General features: G+C 42.4%; 1 protein-coding gene across 1 annotated transcript; it reads right to left on the bottom strand.

The window, feature by feature from the left end:
* Positions 1 to 14,972, bottom strand: LOC139326086 (GDNF-inducible zinc finger protein 1-like). The gene is made up of 7 exons (XM_070956212.1): positions 14,854 to 14,972; positions 12,827 to 14,074; positions 8,105 to 9,004; positions 6,831 to 6,925; positions 3,068 to 3,235; positions 1,691 to 1,848; positions 1 to 273 (listed from the first exon to the last, which is right to left on the bottom strand). The coding sequence occupies exons 2-7, from the start codon at positions 14,071 to 14,073 to the stop codon at positions 34 to 36; spliced, it is 2,808 nt and encodes a 935-aa protein (XP_070812313.1). The 5' UTR covers position 14,074; positions 14,854 to 14,972; the 3' UTR covers positions 1 to 33.
* Between the last annotated feature and the right edge of the window lie 3,473 nt (positions 14,973 to 18,445).

The raw sequence follows: 18,445 nt of genomic DNA, 5'->3' as shown, positions 1-18,445 counted from the left end.
TTTATATCCATATTGAACTTTAATTGTTAATAGCTATAAAAGCATAAGGGTAGGTTCAGATTCTTTCATATTGCTACTGCCTGGTATCTGTTCTACTTTTTTAACATTTGTGTTTTCTGATGTGTAGCATTTCTCTTGGCAATCAGACCAAACTTTAGTAGAATTCTCTTCCGTACAAATAGTGGACATAGTCTCTATTTTGGACCAGTTATGATCCTTTTTGATAGTAAGATCTATTAAGAAACTTCTCCAATGAGCATTCCGATCATGGACCTATGACAGAAGAAAAAAGAAATATTTCATTATTCAAGGTCTCATTTGTCTTGTCAAACATAAAAACGTATTTTTAAAAAACCCTCCATAAATAGGGTCATTAACTTTTAAAAAATGAAATCTGGATAAGTTTCATATTTATTAGTTTATTGATTTTTCAAATAAAGCATTCACAAGTCAGTGATTGAAATCTTACATTCTTTATTCAACTACAGGAAGACAAGTGTATTACCCTTTCTACGGAGTTGTCTCCCTTACATTGAATAGTCTAACCCAGGGGTCAGCGACCTGCAGCTCTGGAGCTGCATGTGGCTCTTTCACCCCTCTGCTGCGGCTCCCTGTCACTCAAAATATGCATCACAACCGCTAATGTATGACACCCGCCGGCACACAATTTATTGAGCTTTTCAACCCCCGGTAGGCCAACCATGGATAAATCCAAGAAAAGAAAAGTTTCAGAAGAAAACAGAATGTTTAATTCAACTACATATGAATAGTCAGGCACGGGAAGGGTTTTGTGGCTCCCGGTGTTTTCTTTTCTGTGGGAAACGGGTACAAGTGGCTCTTTGAGTGTTTAAGGTTGCAGACCCCTGGTCTAACAATTATCTTTAAGATATGTGGAACTTTAGGATATGTGGACCAAATCCTAGAATTCTCCAGCCAGCATGTTGTCTGGGGAATTCTGGGAGTTGAAGTCCAAACATCTTAAAGTTGCTAAGTTTGAAAAACGTTGATCTAACCCAAGGTTAACTTCAAAACTGCTTTGAAGCCACAAACCGTGTGGGTGTTGTTGGCCCTTTGTCTTTCCAAAATTGTGTAGTCCTTGTGCATTACAGAGTTGTAGGTATTATAAGGAAACAGGGCAGAAATCACTGGGGGTTTCTCTGCCCATGCAGAGGTGCCTTTGCTTTTGCCTCCCTAGCCCAGCAGCTGTGTCACAATGCACAAAGTGACAGAAGAATGAAAGATGACTGCAATGCCATGCATGGCGTAAAAAAAAACCCTCAGCGAGAGAACTATTTAATGACCTCGGGATCAGTGGTGGGCTTCAAAAATTTTTATTACGGATTCTGTGGGTGTGGCTTGGTGGGCGTGGCATGGTGGGTGTGGCATGGGAAGGATACTGTAAAATCTCCATTCCCACCCCACTCCAGGGGAAGGATACTGTAAAATCTCCATTCCCTCCCCAATCCAGGGGAAGGTTACTACAAAATCCCGATTTCCTCCCAATCAGCTGGGACCTGGGAGGTAGAAGAGGGGCCAATCAGAATTTTTACTACCGGTTCCCCGAACTATTCAAAATTTCCGCTACCGGTTCTCCAGAACTGGTCAGAACCTGCTGAAACCCACCTCTGCTCGGGACATAAATTGATCTATTCCCACAGACAAAATTTATAGCACAAACCACTGAACATACCAATACATGCCTCCTCAGAGTAGACATATCTGTGAAGGTTCTCTCACAAGCCCTGCATTTATAGGGCTTTTCTCCCGTGTGAATACGCTGGTGACGTCTTAGAGCTCCTTGCTGAGTAAACGTCTTTCCACACTGCTCACAGAAATAAGGAGGAGTCTCTGGAAAGAAAATGAATGTGAAGAAACAAGCCAATGCTAGTTTATTTCCAATCCTAATGTCACTTTTTGAAACATATGTCTATCTTGCTTTTTGACCTTTGTGACCTGCAGAGGTGAAGACGGGCTAGATCCATGACGGCAAACCTATGGCACGCGTGCCAGAGGTGGCACACTTAGCCATATCAGTGGGCACGCAGCTCAGTTCTGGGGCGCATGCGGACGCTGGCCAACTGATTTTCAGGCCTTCTGGGCCCACCAGAAGTAGGGAAACAGGCTGTTTCCTGCCTCCGGAGGGCCTGGGGGTGGGTGGGGAAAGGCTGTTTTTCTTTCTTACCTGGCTCCAGATCCTTTCTATGCATCTGGGAAGGGCGAAAACAGCCTTTCCCACTCCCTCAGAGGCCCTCCGGAAACCTGAAAGGGCCCATTTCCCAACTCCCGGTGGAACAGGAAGTGACGTTTTTTGCTGTCCCCAGCCTCCAGAGACTCCTAGAGAGGCCTCTAGAGGCTGGGGACAGCAAAAACGTCACTTTCTGTCCCACCCGGATTCGGGAAATGGGTCATTTCAGGCCTCTGGAGGGCCTCTGAGGGAGTGGGAAAGGCTGTTTTTGCCTTCCCAGATGCATAGAAAGCTGGGGGGGAGGGGGGGTTGCACACGCAGGGCAGGGCACATAGAATTATGGGTGTGGGCACACACGCATGAACCTCCCCCACCCCCTCTCTCCTGGCACGCGATGGCAAAAAGGTTAGCCATCACTGGGCTAGATCATGCTTGTGTATGTATTGGATTGGCATAGCACTTAGCAATAGCACTTAGACTTATATACCGCGTCACAGCCCCCTCTAAGCGGTTTACAAAATCAGCATTTTGCCCTCAACAATCTGGGTCTTCATTTTACCCACCTCGGAAGGGTGGAAGGCTGAATCAACCTTGAACCGGTGAGAATCGAACTCCTGGCAGTTGGCAGACTTAGCCTGCAATACTGCATTCTAACCACTGCGCCACCTCTGCATAGATACATAGATGTTTGGCTTGTGAGCTAAAGTATTTTAAGTGCAATTAATGAACAGAAAGTCATTATTTTTTAAAGAAACAGAAGAACTATGGGCATCCTAATTTTCTTTACATGATACACATATAGGATTTATGGTAACTGTGAACACCAAACCCCAGAAACCTGTTTTGCATATCCATCTCTCCAATACACCATTTCTTCCGTACCTGCATGAACATTGCTATGTTGGGCTAATGAAGCTCTCAATCCAAAGGTTTTCCCACACACATCGCACTTGTACGGCTTAGCTCCCATGTGACAACGCTTGTGACATTTTAAATATTCATTGGTAGCAAAATGTTTCCCACACACATCACATTTGAAGAGGCGTTCTCCTGTAAAGGAAATACATGCATACATACACATGTATCTACTGTAGCAGGGGTAGGTTCTAAATTTTTTTACTACCGGTTCTGTGGGTGTGGCTTATTTTGTGGGCATGGTTTGATGGTCATGTGACAATTCTTTAGGATTTAGCAGAGGTACTGGTCTACCAGGCTTTTAACTCCTTGCAGAGCTGTACCGGTTTACTCATTTGTTTTTGGAGGCACTGGTCTACTCATTTATTTTTCGAGCACACTGGTCTACCACCACACTGCCTTTTAACACTGATCAGCGGTAGGGGGGTCCTTTGAAGCCCCCCGGCAAGAGTTTAAACAGTTTTTTTCCTTCTAGCCAATCAGCTGGGACTCGGGAGGCAGCAATAGATTGGGGGCAGGGCCAAATAAAAGGTAAGAATAACGCGGGGGGGGCGGGAGGGCCCAGCTCCCGAACAAAGAGAACCGGTTCGGTGATGTCATATCGTCACCGCTACCAGCTTGGCCGAACCGGGCCAAACCGGGAGGAACCCATCACTGTACTGTAGCTATCGCTATGTTCCCTTTTATGATAAGCAACATTATACATAGAACAGAAAAGAAAATTGAATTAATATTTCAATTCCAATGCAGGGCGATCCAAATTGAGGATCACCAATTGGAGATTTTCAAAACAATGTTTTCCCAAGCTTTTCTTAATATATTTCGCTTTTCCTTCCCCATGATTATTAAAAACCTTTCAGAAATAATGCATTTTACTGTTCATAATACGGAGAAACCTTGTGAAGCCATGAAGAATCTGAAACTTCTGTCATTTTGCTGTATCCTGCATGCCTAAGGGCTTATTTGTAACAATATATACTTGCATATTATACAAGTTGACATACAATTGGTCACTTAGCAACCATTCAAAGCTATGACAGATCCTGAAAAAGCCACTTATGATACAGATTTGAAGTTCTGGCAGGCTGTCCCTCCCCCCCCCCCCATGGTTACGTGATTCCATTTTGGGCTCTTGGCAACCAGCTTGCATACAGCTGTTAGCAGCCCCATCCCAGTCACATGACTGCAATTTATGACATTTTTGGCCAGTTTCCAGCAATGCCCATTACGGACTAAGGATGTAACAACCATGCAAAAAAAAAAAAAAAAAAGATGCAGTCACATGAGCTGCTTAATGACTGGCATGACTTACGACCATAATTCTGGGGTCAATTATGGTCGTAAGTCGTATCTAGATCCGTTCCAGTCGGGCTTCAGGCCTGGGTACAGCACGGAAACGGCATTGGTCGCGTTGGTTGATGATCTCTGGAGGGCTCGGGACAGGGGTTGTTCCTCTGTCCTGGTACTGTTAGACCTCTCAGCGGCTTTTGATACCATCGACCATGGTATCATGCTGCACCGGCTGGAAGGGTTGGGGGTGGGAGGCACCGTTTTACGGTGGTTCTCCTCCTTTCTCTCTGACCGGTCGCAGTCTGTGTTGACAGGGGGGCAGAGATCAACCCCGAGACCCCTTATATGTGGGGTGCCGCAGGGATCGGTTCTCTCGCCCCTTCTGTTCAACATTTATGTAAAGCCGCTGGGCAAGATCATCCGTGGTTTCGGGGTGAAGTACCATCTGTACGCTGACGACACCCAGCTGTACATCTCCACCCCGGACCACCCCAACGATGCCCTTGAAGTGATGTCCCAGTGCCTGGAGGCCGTACGGATCTGGATGGGGAGAAACGGGCTCAGGCTCAACCCATCCAAGACCGAGTGGCTGTGGTTTCCGACGTCCCGATATAGTCAGCTGGCGCCATCGCTGGCTATTGGGGGCGAATCATTGGCCCCCACGGAAAGGGCTCGTAACTTGGGCGTCCTCCTGGACTCACGGCTGTCTTTAGAAGAGCACTTGACGGCCGTGACCGGGAGGATTTTTCATCAGGTTCGCCTGATTCGCCAGTTGCGTCCCTTTCTAGATCGGGATTCGTTACACACAGTCACTCATGCCCTCGTCACCTCTCGTCTGGACTATTGTAATGCTCTCTACATGGGGCTCCCCTTGAGGTGCACCCGGAGGCTCCAACTCGCGCAGAGTGCGGCCGTGCGGGTGGTCATGGGAGCAACATGGAGCTCCCATGTAACACCTCTCCTGCGTGAGCTGCACTGGCTCCCGGTGGTCTTCCGGGTGCGCTTCAAGGTTCTGGTTACCACCTTTAAAGCGCTCCATGGCTTAGGACCTGGTTACTTACGGGACCGCCTACTACCATCAACAGCCTCCCACCGACCAGTACGCTCCCACAGAGAGGGGCTCCTCCAGGTGCCGTCGGCCAAACAATGTCGGCTGTCGGCCCCTAGGGGGAGAGCCTTCTCTGTGGGGGCACCGACGATCTGGAATGAGCTCCCCCCAGAGATACGGAGGATTCCGGATCTGCGCACCTTCCGCCGCGAGTTGAAGACGCTTTTATTTCATCAAGCTGGCCTCGCCTAAATCTTCTCCCTTTTAAGTGTAAATTTTAAATTTTTAATGTATTTTAAAATTATGGGTATTTTAAATTATGGGTATTAATTCAGCCAAATTTATTTAATTCATTTTATTCGATTTTAAATTTTGTATATCTATGTGTTTTATTTCATGGCTGTGCACCGCCCTGAGTCCTTCGGGAGTAGGGCGGTATAGAAATTCAATAAATAAATAAATAAATAAATAAAAACAACTACTTGTGGTTTTCACTCAGCAACTACAATTGGGACTGGCAACTCTGTTGCTAAGCTCTATGGTCACTAAATGAAGCATCACAGAACCATGATAGGTTTATCGTCTCACTTCCCCCTTCAGTGGTTAAGTAAAACATCACAAGACACATCTTAAAAATTTATAAAAGCCAGTTTTATAAAAGCCAGTTGCAAGGTGCAATCACATGATGGGACACTGCAATGGTCACAAATGTAAGGACTGGTTGCAAAGCTTCTTTTTTTTTTACACTGTGTAATTAAAAATGGGCTGTCAGTAAGCAAGGACTACCTGTACTCTTCCTGTTTCTTTTTCTTCTATTATCTGAAAACCTTTTCTTTTTTTGCAAATGATTCCTTTGGTAAAACAAAAGCATGTGATGGACAGAGAGAGCTTAAGCTTACTCCTCCATTTCTCCTAAAATTCTGCAAAAAGAAAAGGTGATGTTCCGGGGAAGGATTCAGCATTCCTTTTCTCCTGAAGGATCACTGCAATGCAGTAGGCTAACAGCATGAAAAATCGCAGTGTAACCGCTTGAAATTACAGAAGTGGGCAATCTCCAACCCTTGCCTACATTATATGCAGATTTTTGGAACCTTGTCATGACCAGCTAGTTGGCAAAAAACAAACAAACAAAAAAAAAACCACCTAAAACTTTCTATTGAGGAACTGATCCATGTTTTCCAACTCCTACAAGCAGCAGGAAACCAGCAACATGTACACACATGCAGTCAGCCCCAGATTATTCTCTATGTGGCTATCAGACAATAAGTTGAATTGCTTGAATCAACATACCACTGTACTGGTTTTCTTCTCATTAAAAGAGAATATGATATCCCTTCTTTATAACCATCAATTTGGCCTTTTTCACATTCAGGAAATTAATTTAAGCCTTACCTGTATGTGTCCTCTTATGGCCATTAAGTTTGCCTTTATCAGCAAAAGATGCCCCGCAGTCCTCACAGATATATGGTTTTTCACCTGTGTGTGACCTGCATTCAGAGGAATATGGAAATGCTGTCCAAGCTATTTAAAACCAAATTTCGTTGCAAATTTTGCAAGGGTTTCATCAAGACCTTATACTACAAACCAAAAGTATGCAAGAAAGCAACTCGGTACAAAGAAGCTGCCTCCACTTCACAATTTGGAGAAAATAATTTTCCTTTTTTTTTTCAGAGGCATATAACATTTAAGGACTTTTAAACTGATGGTTGGGAAACTTTAGTCGGAGCAAACCCCAAAAAACCCCCAAAAAGCTGATTTCATTCCATTTTAACTTATACTAAACTAAAACGAAACTGTATTTTATTGTAGTGAAATATAATTCTAATTAAATCCACAGAGTTTATTTCATTGTCCTCTATGCATTTAATAACTTAGCCTTATATCATATTAAAAATTAGAGTTAGACAGTAACTTTGCAGCAGCCATATCCAGGGCTATAGGAAGCATACTTCTTCATCATGTAACTCTCTTGACTAGGGCAAAATGAAGGTAGATGCAATGCTGGAAATGAAATCCTTAACTAATAAAGAGACCTTATTTTTCTACATGTTTTAAGTCACAGGGATGTCAAACACAAGGCATGCGGGCCAGATCAGATCTGGCCTGCAGGGCGATCCTGGAAAATGTAAGGGGCTGGGCCATGTCGGTTTGACCCAGTCTACCCAATGCGAAGAGGAAACATCGGGCCAGGGTGGCTTCGGCCCGGTCTACCCAGTGCAAAGAGGAAACATGCCAGCAGTTTGGGGAGTGGCATCAAACTGGCCATGCCCACCCAGTCGGCCACACCCAGTGAGTGGCATCAAGCTGGCCATACCCACCCAGTTGGCCACACCTACCCAGTCGTCCCCTCTCCCGAAGTCAATCACAACCCTGATGCGGCCCTCAATGAAATTAAGTTTGACACCCCTGTTTTAAGAGCTCATGAAAAGCAACAGAGAAAAAAATATCAGCAATTCAAGGAAATAGTATTCTATTAAACCAGGGAGAAAGAATTGCTGCTCTGGTTCGGATTCAGTTTAATAAGGGCTGGGCATAGGGCCATGTGCAAGTAACATACCTTAAGGCTTTGCCTTTTAAAAAAATAAATGGAAACGTTCCATTTATATAATAAACAGGTACAAATATTTTAAAACAAAACATGTCAGGAGAAGAAGGAAGAAGCTGACCTGGTATGAATCTTGAGCTGTGATGGCTGAGCAAACCTTGAGCCACAAATGCCACACTGATATGGCTTCTCTCCCGTGTGGGTCCTCATGTGAAAGACAAGCGCTGTTCTGGAGCTCAGGATTTTCCCACAGACAGAGCAGAGAGGCCGCTTCACTCGACCTTCGTGCTTCCTCACAGAGTGAGTCCTCACATCCCTCTTCCTTTTAAAAGTGGCGTTGCACAGGGTGCAGGCAAACTTCCTGTCTTCTGTGTGAACGCAGGCTCGGTGCTCTTTCCAGCTGTTGTGACTTGCAAAGGATTTGCTGCAAACATCACACTGATATACTTTCCCGGGCAAGGAATGATGAATTTCTTTGCAGTGGGTGACGTATTTCCTCCGTGACGGAAACTTCTCGGTGCATTTGGCACAAGTTATGATGTAAGCAGATGTTGGGATGGCCTTGTTTTTGTTAACTTTGCAATTTATATCCCATTCGGGGTCTTCTGTATCATGATCATTTGAGTCCTCATTGTGATTATCATCTGAAGAGAAGGCCTCATTGTCTTTATTGCTGCATACGCCTGCTTCATAAACTGTTTCTCCATTTCCTTTCCCATCCACAGTCTCTTGTCTACAAGTTTCCCCCTCTTTAGTATTGTTTTCAGTACCTAGTTCCAGCTTCTTGTTTGATTGGTTGTCAGATTGTGCTTCCTCTGGAAGAGATCTACTAGATTCTTCCTCAGGCTCCCGAGTAGCTTTGCCAAGTATTTCCTTTTGCAGATCATTATTTGGCACCTTGAGTTGCGTTTTGTTACTCCTGTTGATTCTATTATCTATCACATCTACTTTTTTTGCTGGTGGAACTATTGTCCAGTAAGCTGGCATGCATTTCCCATCTTTCTTGGATTCGTGTATCTTTCTATTGGAGAAAAAAGAATTTATAGATAAGAAAATGGTACTTTGAGCTTTACAGAAACTTTTAAAAGCCATTTGCACATAGTATCTTCCCAAATGAGAGCCATCAGCCTGATTTTGCCCAATAACTTTGTCCCAAGCTTTCAAAATAAGGAGTTTCAAAATCTTTAGCCCCATTCACTCAGGCTGCTCTGAAAATTACAAATGGAGTTTCCAGAAACCACAGCTGTCACATAGGTTGCCCCTCTCTGTCATATAGCAGAGTGCAGAAACCACATTGATTGGATTCAGTCAACAGAGGAAACCAAAACCAGGCTCCTGGTGGGAATTACCGTATTTTTCACTCCATAAGTGGGAGCACCTTTTTTTCCTCCCAAAAGTGGGTGGAAATGTCTGTGCGTCTTATGGAGTGAATATGGGCAACAGGCAGCAGCAGCAAACGGCAGCAGTGATCCCCGCCACGTGGAACAGCTGATCAGCGGTATTCCGGGAGGCCGATCCAACTGCCGATCAGCTGCTCGGCGGCAAAGGCTCCAGCGTTCGCCAGCGGAGGCAACAGATACAGAGGCGGCAGCAATGGTGGTGTTTCCAGTCAGCCAGCCCGCTGATCGGCGGGGCTACGGGAGGCCGGGATCCAGCCATCATTCAGCTGACGAGCCACCTGCTGGGACTGCGATAATGTGCTGAAGCTGACCAGGCTGTTTTCTGTAAGGATGCTAGGCAGATGAATATCGGATGGACGCTGGGAGTCAGAGGCAGATTTTTTTTTCTTGTTTTCATTCTCTAAACCAGTGGTTCTCAACCTGTGGGTCGCGACCCCTTTAGGGGTCAAACGACCCTTTCATAGGGGTCGCCTAAGACCATCAGAAAACACATATTTTCAATGGTTTTAGGAATAATTTTATGGTTGGGGGTCAGCACAACATGAGGAACTGTATTAAAGGGTCACGGCATTAGGAAGGTTGAGAACCACTGCTCTAAACCTAGCTGAGTCTTATGGTCAGGAGCGTCTTATGGAATGAAAAATACGGTAATGGCAGGTTGATACTCTCCAGGTGTGGAGAACCATCACAGATGAATAAATACAGGCTGTGACCGTTAGGAATAGATTCCGTTCACTGCAATCTTCCTGGATTAAAGGAAGATTTAGCGATCAACCACATGTGCTCTGTTTCTTCTGAAATATTGCAAAAACTGGAAGTTTTCTACATCTGGCTCAGGGGTTGAGCTGATGAGAGACCTGGACCTCCATCTATGCTCCTAACTATAGTGGAGCCAAATGGACATTACATGCTTTCTCCCCCCCGCCCCCACCCCCATCCACTTCTTAATCACTTTGGAAAGTAATTAATTATAGATGAAAAGAGATTTTGTTTCTGCCACAGAGATAATACTCCTTGTGGTAAGTTAAATCTTTCTGAAATCACAAAAAACAACACAGGACTTTGATTTAATAGCTCAGCTAAGAGAAGGTATAAGAACCTTTTAAAAAACAGACAAGGGGAGCAGTCTTTTTTTCCTCTATTTTTTTTTTTAATTTTTACTTTTGATGAAAGTGCTTTGCTACTATTTTTCATTAAGCCAGCTAATAAGATCAGCCTGGCATGGGAATATTACTAGTTATTTTTAAAGAGTTTAAGTGATGGGTGCTCAGATGCCGTGGAAATCTGAGCTTTGCTGTGGTGAAGGTTACTGAAAGGGACTAAAAGTGAGAGGAAAAAAGAAAACAGGCAGGCACTTGTCTTTTTTAATTCTGCTGACAAAGCAGAATTTTAATTTTGTTGTAGTAAAAATGAAAATAGAGATTAAATGAAGTATTGTTACAGGAGGACGAAGGATTGTAAAAAGGAATTGAAGGATTTTTTTTTTTTTTTGGAAAATAATTTAAATAAAGGAGCTGACAAGAGGATAGTTTGGGATGCCAGCAAAGCCTTTATTAGAAAGGCTTTATTGGAAGAAAAATCTGGTCCAGCTACAATCTAGGAGAAAGATGCTGGAAATAAAATGGAGGCTGGTTGCAAGAAAGAAAGACTCTTTTATTTGGATGCCCAGAAAGTTCAGTGACAGTATCATGATTCTGGGGTGGCTGACAAAAATGAGGTTGGGATAGGTGGGCTTTTATACATTCTTTGGGGCTTTCCTGTGTAAGAATGTGTCCTTTAATACTTTAATGGCTGTTGCCAGATTCATATGGGGTCATGTAGAGGGTCATGGCTGGCTCTATAGGCAAAATGGGAAATGCAAATCCTAGGTATTTGAGCTAATCTTGTCAGCTCTGGCTTGCCTAAATGTGTTGCTTATTTGGAGTCTCTTTGCTTATGAATAGATTGGTCCAGTCTTTCTGAATATACAAAAACCTCCATTCCAAAACAACAGCCTGCTTGAGGCTGTATTCCTATGGCAGGAAGACGGGGGCTGCTTTCTGCCTTTGTTAAGAACATGTTTCTCCTCTTCTCCTTTAGGGGAAATATAATATTCTGCCTCTTTTAATATTTCCCAAAATATTTTATTTTCAGTGTGGGGGGGGCTTCCCACAAGGTTATATGATATAATATAAACGCTGCAGAACGTGCAGAGGTTGCATTAAGAAAGCAAAGCAAAGCACATCATAGTTGGGTCGTGTGGTATAATCACCAAAGCGGCCACCAAAATTTTTAAGGGGCTGCATTGAATTGTGGCCACTCGTGGTAGCCACTTCCAGGATTGCACCGCACAGCCCAGCAACAAAGCGGCTTGCTTTGGTTCCCAAATCTGAGCTCCAGAGATCTTCAAAAGGCAACTGTGTGATGGGTGACAGTGGGTGAGGAGGAGGGTGCAGGGCCCAGTGGGAGGAATAAGGGGGAAGTTTACTACAGCAGCCAAAATTTTGAGGCTGGTTCGTAATTTTGGGGTGGGGTGTCTGCTGTAACTTTGAACAGTTGCAAAGTGACTGGTTGTAGGTTGGGGATTAGTTGCATTTTATGTTCTAACCTCAAAAGAGATTTTTTATAAAATGAGATATCATTATAGACAGAAACTTCTAGAATATATAAAAGTACTTTGAATCTCTGCTGGAAATGTAAACACATTGAAGGGATATTTTACCCTATTTGGTGGACACGCAAAAAGCTAAAACAAATGGCTATAATAAATACATGCATTAATCCAGAAAGTTAAAGGTTAAAGTACAACTGAAATCAGAGGTTTTTCTTTTGGGACCTGCAACAAGACTCTTTTGTGCTCAGAAATGGAAATATTTGACATTACCCACAATGAAGTAGTGGTTGGTGAATATGATGGAACTTGTAGAGATGGCTAAATTAATTTCTTTGATTACAGAAAAATCAGTATCTGAATTTATGTCTGATGGGAAACTGCTTATAGACTTTTTGCATGAAATGGAAAAAATGTAGTCATGATTTGTGGTTTTTATGATTAGAAAAAACTGGATAACAGAAAAAAAGTGAGTTTTGAAAGAGTAAGAGTTAATATTGTAATTCTACTTATATCTACTGCAGGAAAAAATGGAAGGTTTTTCTATTTCTTTTTACATTTTTTTTCTTTTCTATTTCTTCTTTCTTTGCTTCCTAATACTCTTCCTTACTTCCTTAATCTTCCTAGGAGTAACTTTATTACTTTGAGTTAGTTTGTATGTTGTCAATTTTTTAATAAAATTTATATCAAAAAAACCCACAGTAAACCAAAACCACACCAGCTCCACTATGACCAATCCTAATGCAGGAACTCTGCTACCACATCAAAGCTAAAAAGCTTGCAAGCCAATTTCTCTTTGGTACTGTTGTCTTGCTTTTTATGTATTTTTTTTTTTTAAAAAAAAAGGATTTACCTTACGTGAGTATTAAAGGCTGACCTCTGAGCAAAACTGGCTGGGCAGCACTGACACTTATAAGGCTTCTCTCCTGTGTGGGTTCGTATGTGAACTGTCAGGCCACACTTAGAGCTGATGACTTTGTCACAGTAGGGGCATTGTAGAGGATGCTGCTTCTTTTTGTGAACCGTGCGGATATGAGCATCGATATCCTTCTGGCACTGAAACTTTTTGTCACACTGCAAACATGGGAAGGTCCGCTGTCGGTTGTGGACAGTGAGCCTGTGTTGCCTTAGACTGTGATAATTGGGAAAGAGTTGGCTACATATATTGCAGCTATACTTAATTCCCAAGCTTGTGCTATGCTCCATATCAATATGCGATTGGTACTGCTCAGCAAAATGGAATAAATGATTACACTTGTCACAGGCATATGATCTTGGCAAGGCTTTTGGTATATTGCGGATTGACTTTCTGAGTTTGGCCTTAGAAAGGGTCAAACTACTTTCATCGTTTTGGTCAGGCAGCATCCTGCTCAAAGCAATATGGGCTTCCTTCAAGTCCTCTTTGTTTATTGAAGGACAGCCAGTCTCGCTGATATGCTCAGACGTCGTTGCTGACTCATCTTTGGAATTACAACTCGCAATCCTATCTTCATTAGGGTTTACACATTTATTTTTAATATCATTAAAACTGGTGGTTGATTTTGAATGGTTCGTTCTTTTCCCCAAATGATTCTTCTTCATCAGTGCAGAAGCCAAAACATGAGATAAATCACGCTGTGCTTTTTCTCCTCCAAGTTCTGCTTGATTCCCAGGCAATCTAACACCTTTGTTTTTTTCCAAAGGAACACTTGGTTCCAAGTTTCCACCTACAACCTTCATTTCTTCAACAATTTCAAGCAGATCTTGGCACTCAAATCTCTTAGCGACCTCCTTGATCTGGTGCAGTCTGTCCACTTCAATTTCCAACTCTGCAGTGTAGACAAACTTCAGGAATGAGACAAATTCTTCAGCTTCAATATCCTGGAGGATCACTGCGCAGCTTTTGACGTTATTCATTTCATTATTGAGAAAAAGGCTTTTAAAGTAATTGCTAGAAGCTGCTAAAACAGCTTTGTGGACGCAAAATTCTTGTTGGATACCCAGCTGGTTTGTATATATTGTAACATCACAAAAATGTCCAAACTGATAGAGAGAATGTAATGTTCTCAGGAGGTTGGAGGCAGCAACACGGGATTTCATTAAAATTTTCTTTTTTTCCATCCTATTAAACGGAAATACAGTTGACAACATTTCATCAGCTTGAATAGATTGGAGAACCGGCAAATACCACTTCTGACTGGCCCCGCTCCCATCTATTCTCTGCCTCCCTAGTCCCAGCTGATAGGGAGGAAATGGAGATTTTGCAGTATTCTTCTCCTGGAATGGGGTGGGAATGGAAATTTTAGTTTCCTTCCCCTGGAGTGGGGTGGGAATGGAGATTCTGCAGTATCCTTCCCCTGGAGTGGGGTGGGAATGGAAATTTTACAGTTTCCTTCCCCTTGAGTGGGGTAGGAATGGAGATATTGCAGTATCCTTCCCCTGGAGTGGGGAGGAAATGGGGCTTTTGCAGCATCCTTCCCCTGGAGTGGAGTGGGAATGGAGATTTTGCAGTATCCTTTCCCTGGAGTGGGGAAGAAATGAGGATTTTGCAGTATCCTTCCCTTGGAGTGGGGTGGGAATGGAGATTTTGCAGTATCATTCCCCTGGAGTGGGGTAGGAATGGAGATTTTACAATTTCCTTCCTGGAGTGGGGTGGGAATGGAGATTTTACAATTTCCTTCCTGGAGTGGGGAGGGAATGGAGATTTTACAGTATCCTTCCCCTGCCACGCCCATCAAGCCACGTCCACTAAGCCACGCCCACAGAACCGGTAGTAAAAAAAAATTGAATCCCACCACTACTGTAGCCCATCTTCCCACCCAGCCTGTTTTGCATAAACATCAATCGGAACGATGCTCCGGATCGCCTTTGCGGGGCTGGAATCCGGGAGTTTCGACTGACCTGCTCAAAAGGGGGGGGCGTCGAAACGGGGAGACAAGCCGAATTCTCGCGCAGGCGTCTACTTAATCCTCCGCTGTCAAAGCGACTTCGGCGGCCACCATAGAGGCGCAGACCCGGGACCGAGAGCCTACCCAAGGAATAAGAGAAGGCGGGCTTAAGAGTTTGGAGGACGTCCCCCTCCTCGCCCGTTATCGATGGTATGCCATTGAGCCGGAGCGGTCAGCCATTTTTCCGGTGGGCAAGGAAACCATCTTTTAGCGAAACACGCTAGACTTGGTGTGCGCACGCCACCTGCTGGCGAAAGGAAGAGTTTAGGATGAGCGATACATTCTTTTGGAAGCTCGTGTCCGCGCTGTGTCGTCGTCTTTCGCTTTGTAGCGTTGTTTTCCCCGTTTTCCCGAAGCTTATGGAAGTGCAACGTGGACCCTATAAAACTCGGTGAGAGAGAGACACAGACAGACAGACAGATAGACAGAGAAATAGCACTAAGCAAGCAGCGTTTGGATCACACTAGGATGCACTGAGATTTATCCCCACCTAAAGTAAATTTCTGCTTCTTTGCGAAAGCTTCTTTGTTCCATCCTTGTGCATAGAAAAATAGCTATAAGCCACATAATATACTTTTGCCCGTGTCTCCTCTGGTGTAAATCCTGCTGGATTTGATGGCCCATACTTTTGTATTTCTGTGCTGAAGATCTCTACCGTATTGCTGTCAAAATGTGGTTTTTGGTGTTTTTTTTGCCATTACGGGATGGCAAATTAAAAGTAAGATTTCCACAGGATTTCCTACCAAAAAAAAAAAAAAAAGGGAAAGGGAAAAAACAGCTAAGTAGTTTGAAAAGAAAATTGGATAGTTCCATCCTGGTGGTGTCCATAACAAATTAGGATGATGTCCTCATACAAAATGTCCAATAGTGTATTTCTGTTCCAAAATCTGATGCAAATATGAAATTGTGATGTTTCAGTGTTGTAATTCATATGTCATCTTCATATATCACTTTAAGTGCTTTACAGCCCTCTCTAAGTTTACAGAGTCAACATATTGCCCCCAACAATCTGGGTCCTCATTTTATGACCTTAGAAGGATGGCTGAGTCAACTCCATTGTAACCACTGCTGCACCATGGCTCTTTTAATTAATTATACAGAAACCCCGAAAAGACTTTGTAACAAAAAGGCCTGATTTCTTCAGTATATTATGTTTACCCTGTTACTGATTTATAATTCATCCAGAATCATCCAACCATGGTTGTTCCAAAATAATGAGAACAGGCTTTATATCATTGCAGTGATGACTGGATGATGCTGGGAAGATACATTTAATCATGGATTATGAAAAAGCCATATGGCTAGCAAGCTATGAGAACCTAGCTGTTATGGCTTATAAATTAGGATTTAGTATGTTTTGTGAACACAGCCTATGTTGTGTTTTATTATTTTAGCCAGCTGGTGAAGCTAAGAAGTTTTAATCATTGATTGGTGAAATTCATACCCATCATTACTTGATCACAGTTTACTGAATCAATCAAATTGTGAATTTTACTTTGAATTGTGAAGTTTGTTGAATAAACATTGTGTATAACCCACAGTTGGCCACACACACACACACACACACACACACACACTCACACACACACCTTTACCCATAATGTCAGGGCTTATACAATATAATAAGATTTAGATACCTATAGGCACTACTGCCCCAGTAACTTCTCTTGGTGTCCATGACCTTTTGAATTTGTTTTAAAATTATTCTAGTTTAAAAAAATAATAATTAAAAAATGTGAAACTAATGTGTTGCAAAATAAAGCACAGCTTCCAATTATCCTAATGCCCAAAATGTTTTTGATTGCTATGTATTCCCTGAAATATTTTTTATAAATAAATATTATGGTGAGTTTTAAGTTTAGCTTTGCATTTATCTGTACCCAAATAAAAGGAAGCCTGAATTGCTGAGAAACTCAGCAATTTGCCTTCTGGTAATTGGTGATTTTTTTTTTTTTTTGGCCATGCTCACTATGGCAACCATTTCATAAAAGTGCTAAGATGCTATCAAAATGTCAAATGTGCTCATTGCTGCAAAAAGATTGGGATTCCTACAGTAAACTTAGAATTTGGCTTTGAGTTGGCTCTGATGTAACATGTTGAGCAAGCACAATCAATTTAGAATTCATAAGAATATTTCCTTTGATTGTACAAAGGAAAAAAATTGTTGGAAATGTGCTAAAAACATTCATTTGAAGTCACTATTAGCCTACTGTTTTGACTGCCAAAAGCCGTGTTTCTCAATCTTGGCAAGTTTAAAATGTGAGGACTTCATCTCCCAGAATTCCACAGCCAACATGGTTGAGAAACATTGGCCTAAAGATTACAATTTAAAAGGATGAAGAGAACAAAGAAACAAAATGATAATCTGTTGCATGAGTTGTATAGTGAAAATTAAGACAATTAATTCCATGGAAAAGTAAAAAGAAGATGCTGGCTGTAACAGGTCCAGAAAACTGGGCAACCATGTGATAACTCTTTTCTTAGACAGCTTCTAGTTTAATAAATGAAATACAGCATTTACCGTGATGTTTCTAAATGTTGAACAAGCATCAATGCACCTCAAGCATTATCTCAAAGAAGCATTTATAAGACTTGCCAGAGAAAACCAATCCTGCTTCTTTTAATCTGTTATCTTTGCCTAATTAGTAGACTATCACCACTGAAGACCCTAATGAAATAGAATTCTGACTGATATTACACGAAACAAAGCCCCAACAAAAATAGGAAATCTAATCAGACTGGGTGCATTTTTTTTCCTTTTGAAATTTTAAAGCGAAGGTGTGTTGCCCTACTTAATTAATATAATTGTTATTAGCCCTTCAAAATGATGATGGGGATATCAGCTTTATCAGAGCTACTAATTATCCTCAAAGAGTAATTTATGTCAAGATAATAGTGCAGGGCAGGCCAAATGGATTGGATGTTGCACAAAATAGGATTATTTTCTAAAGTTTTTGTATTTTTATCATTCTTTTCTTTTACAAGACAAACAATCTTGCCTCGCAGTTGCCTCAGCCCTAGTAATATCTGTTGTTTGTGTGTATATTTTATCATCATGATGAAGCCAGTAAAATCCATGGATGCTGTCAGAATATATATACCCTGTCTGACAACATGAGGTTATGCTGAGATTTACACAAAGAACTTTTACTTTGCCACAGGAGGCTTACGGAAATGTAAAATCCATTTCAGTTCATTTACAAGGTGGAAACCAGTCCTGACATCTGCTCATTTTCAAGCACAGCAAGGACAAAAGAAGTGCTCAAAAATTAAAGAGCACCAAGATGCAGACAGAGGAGATGCAATCTGTGCTATAAATTACATCTGGGGGTGGGTGGGAGAAATCCAACTGCTGTTAAATAATTTGCCATGAATATGTTTAGTTAAAATATAAGGCTTCATCCGTTTTAATGAAAATTCAGGGACCGTTCCCAGGCGAGCAGCCCAAGCAACGGAATGCCGTAATTTCTCACTGGCGATAGCCCATAAAACATTCATGCTTATGTAACAGTATTAGAGTTCTTATTCTTTTCAAAGTGAAGTTG

The sequence above is a fragment of the Pituophis catenifer genome, unplaced genomic scaffold (assembly GCF_029215685.1).
Source record: "Pituophis catenifer annectens isolate HBS135680 unplaced genomic scaffold, rPitCat1.0.hap2 SCAF_1, whole genome shotgun sequence".
NCBI lineage: Eukaryota > Metazoa > Chordata > Lepidosauria > Squamata > Colubridae > Pituophis > Pituophis catenifer.
This window is presented reverse-complemented; position numbering and strand designations above follow the sequence as displayed.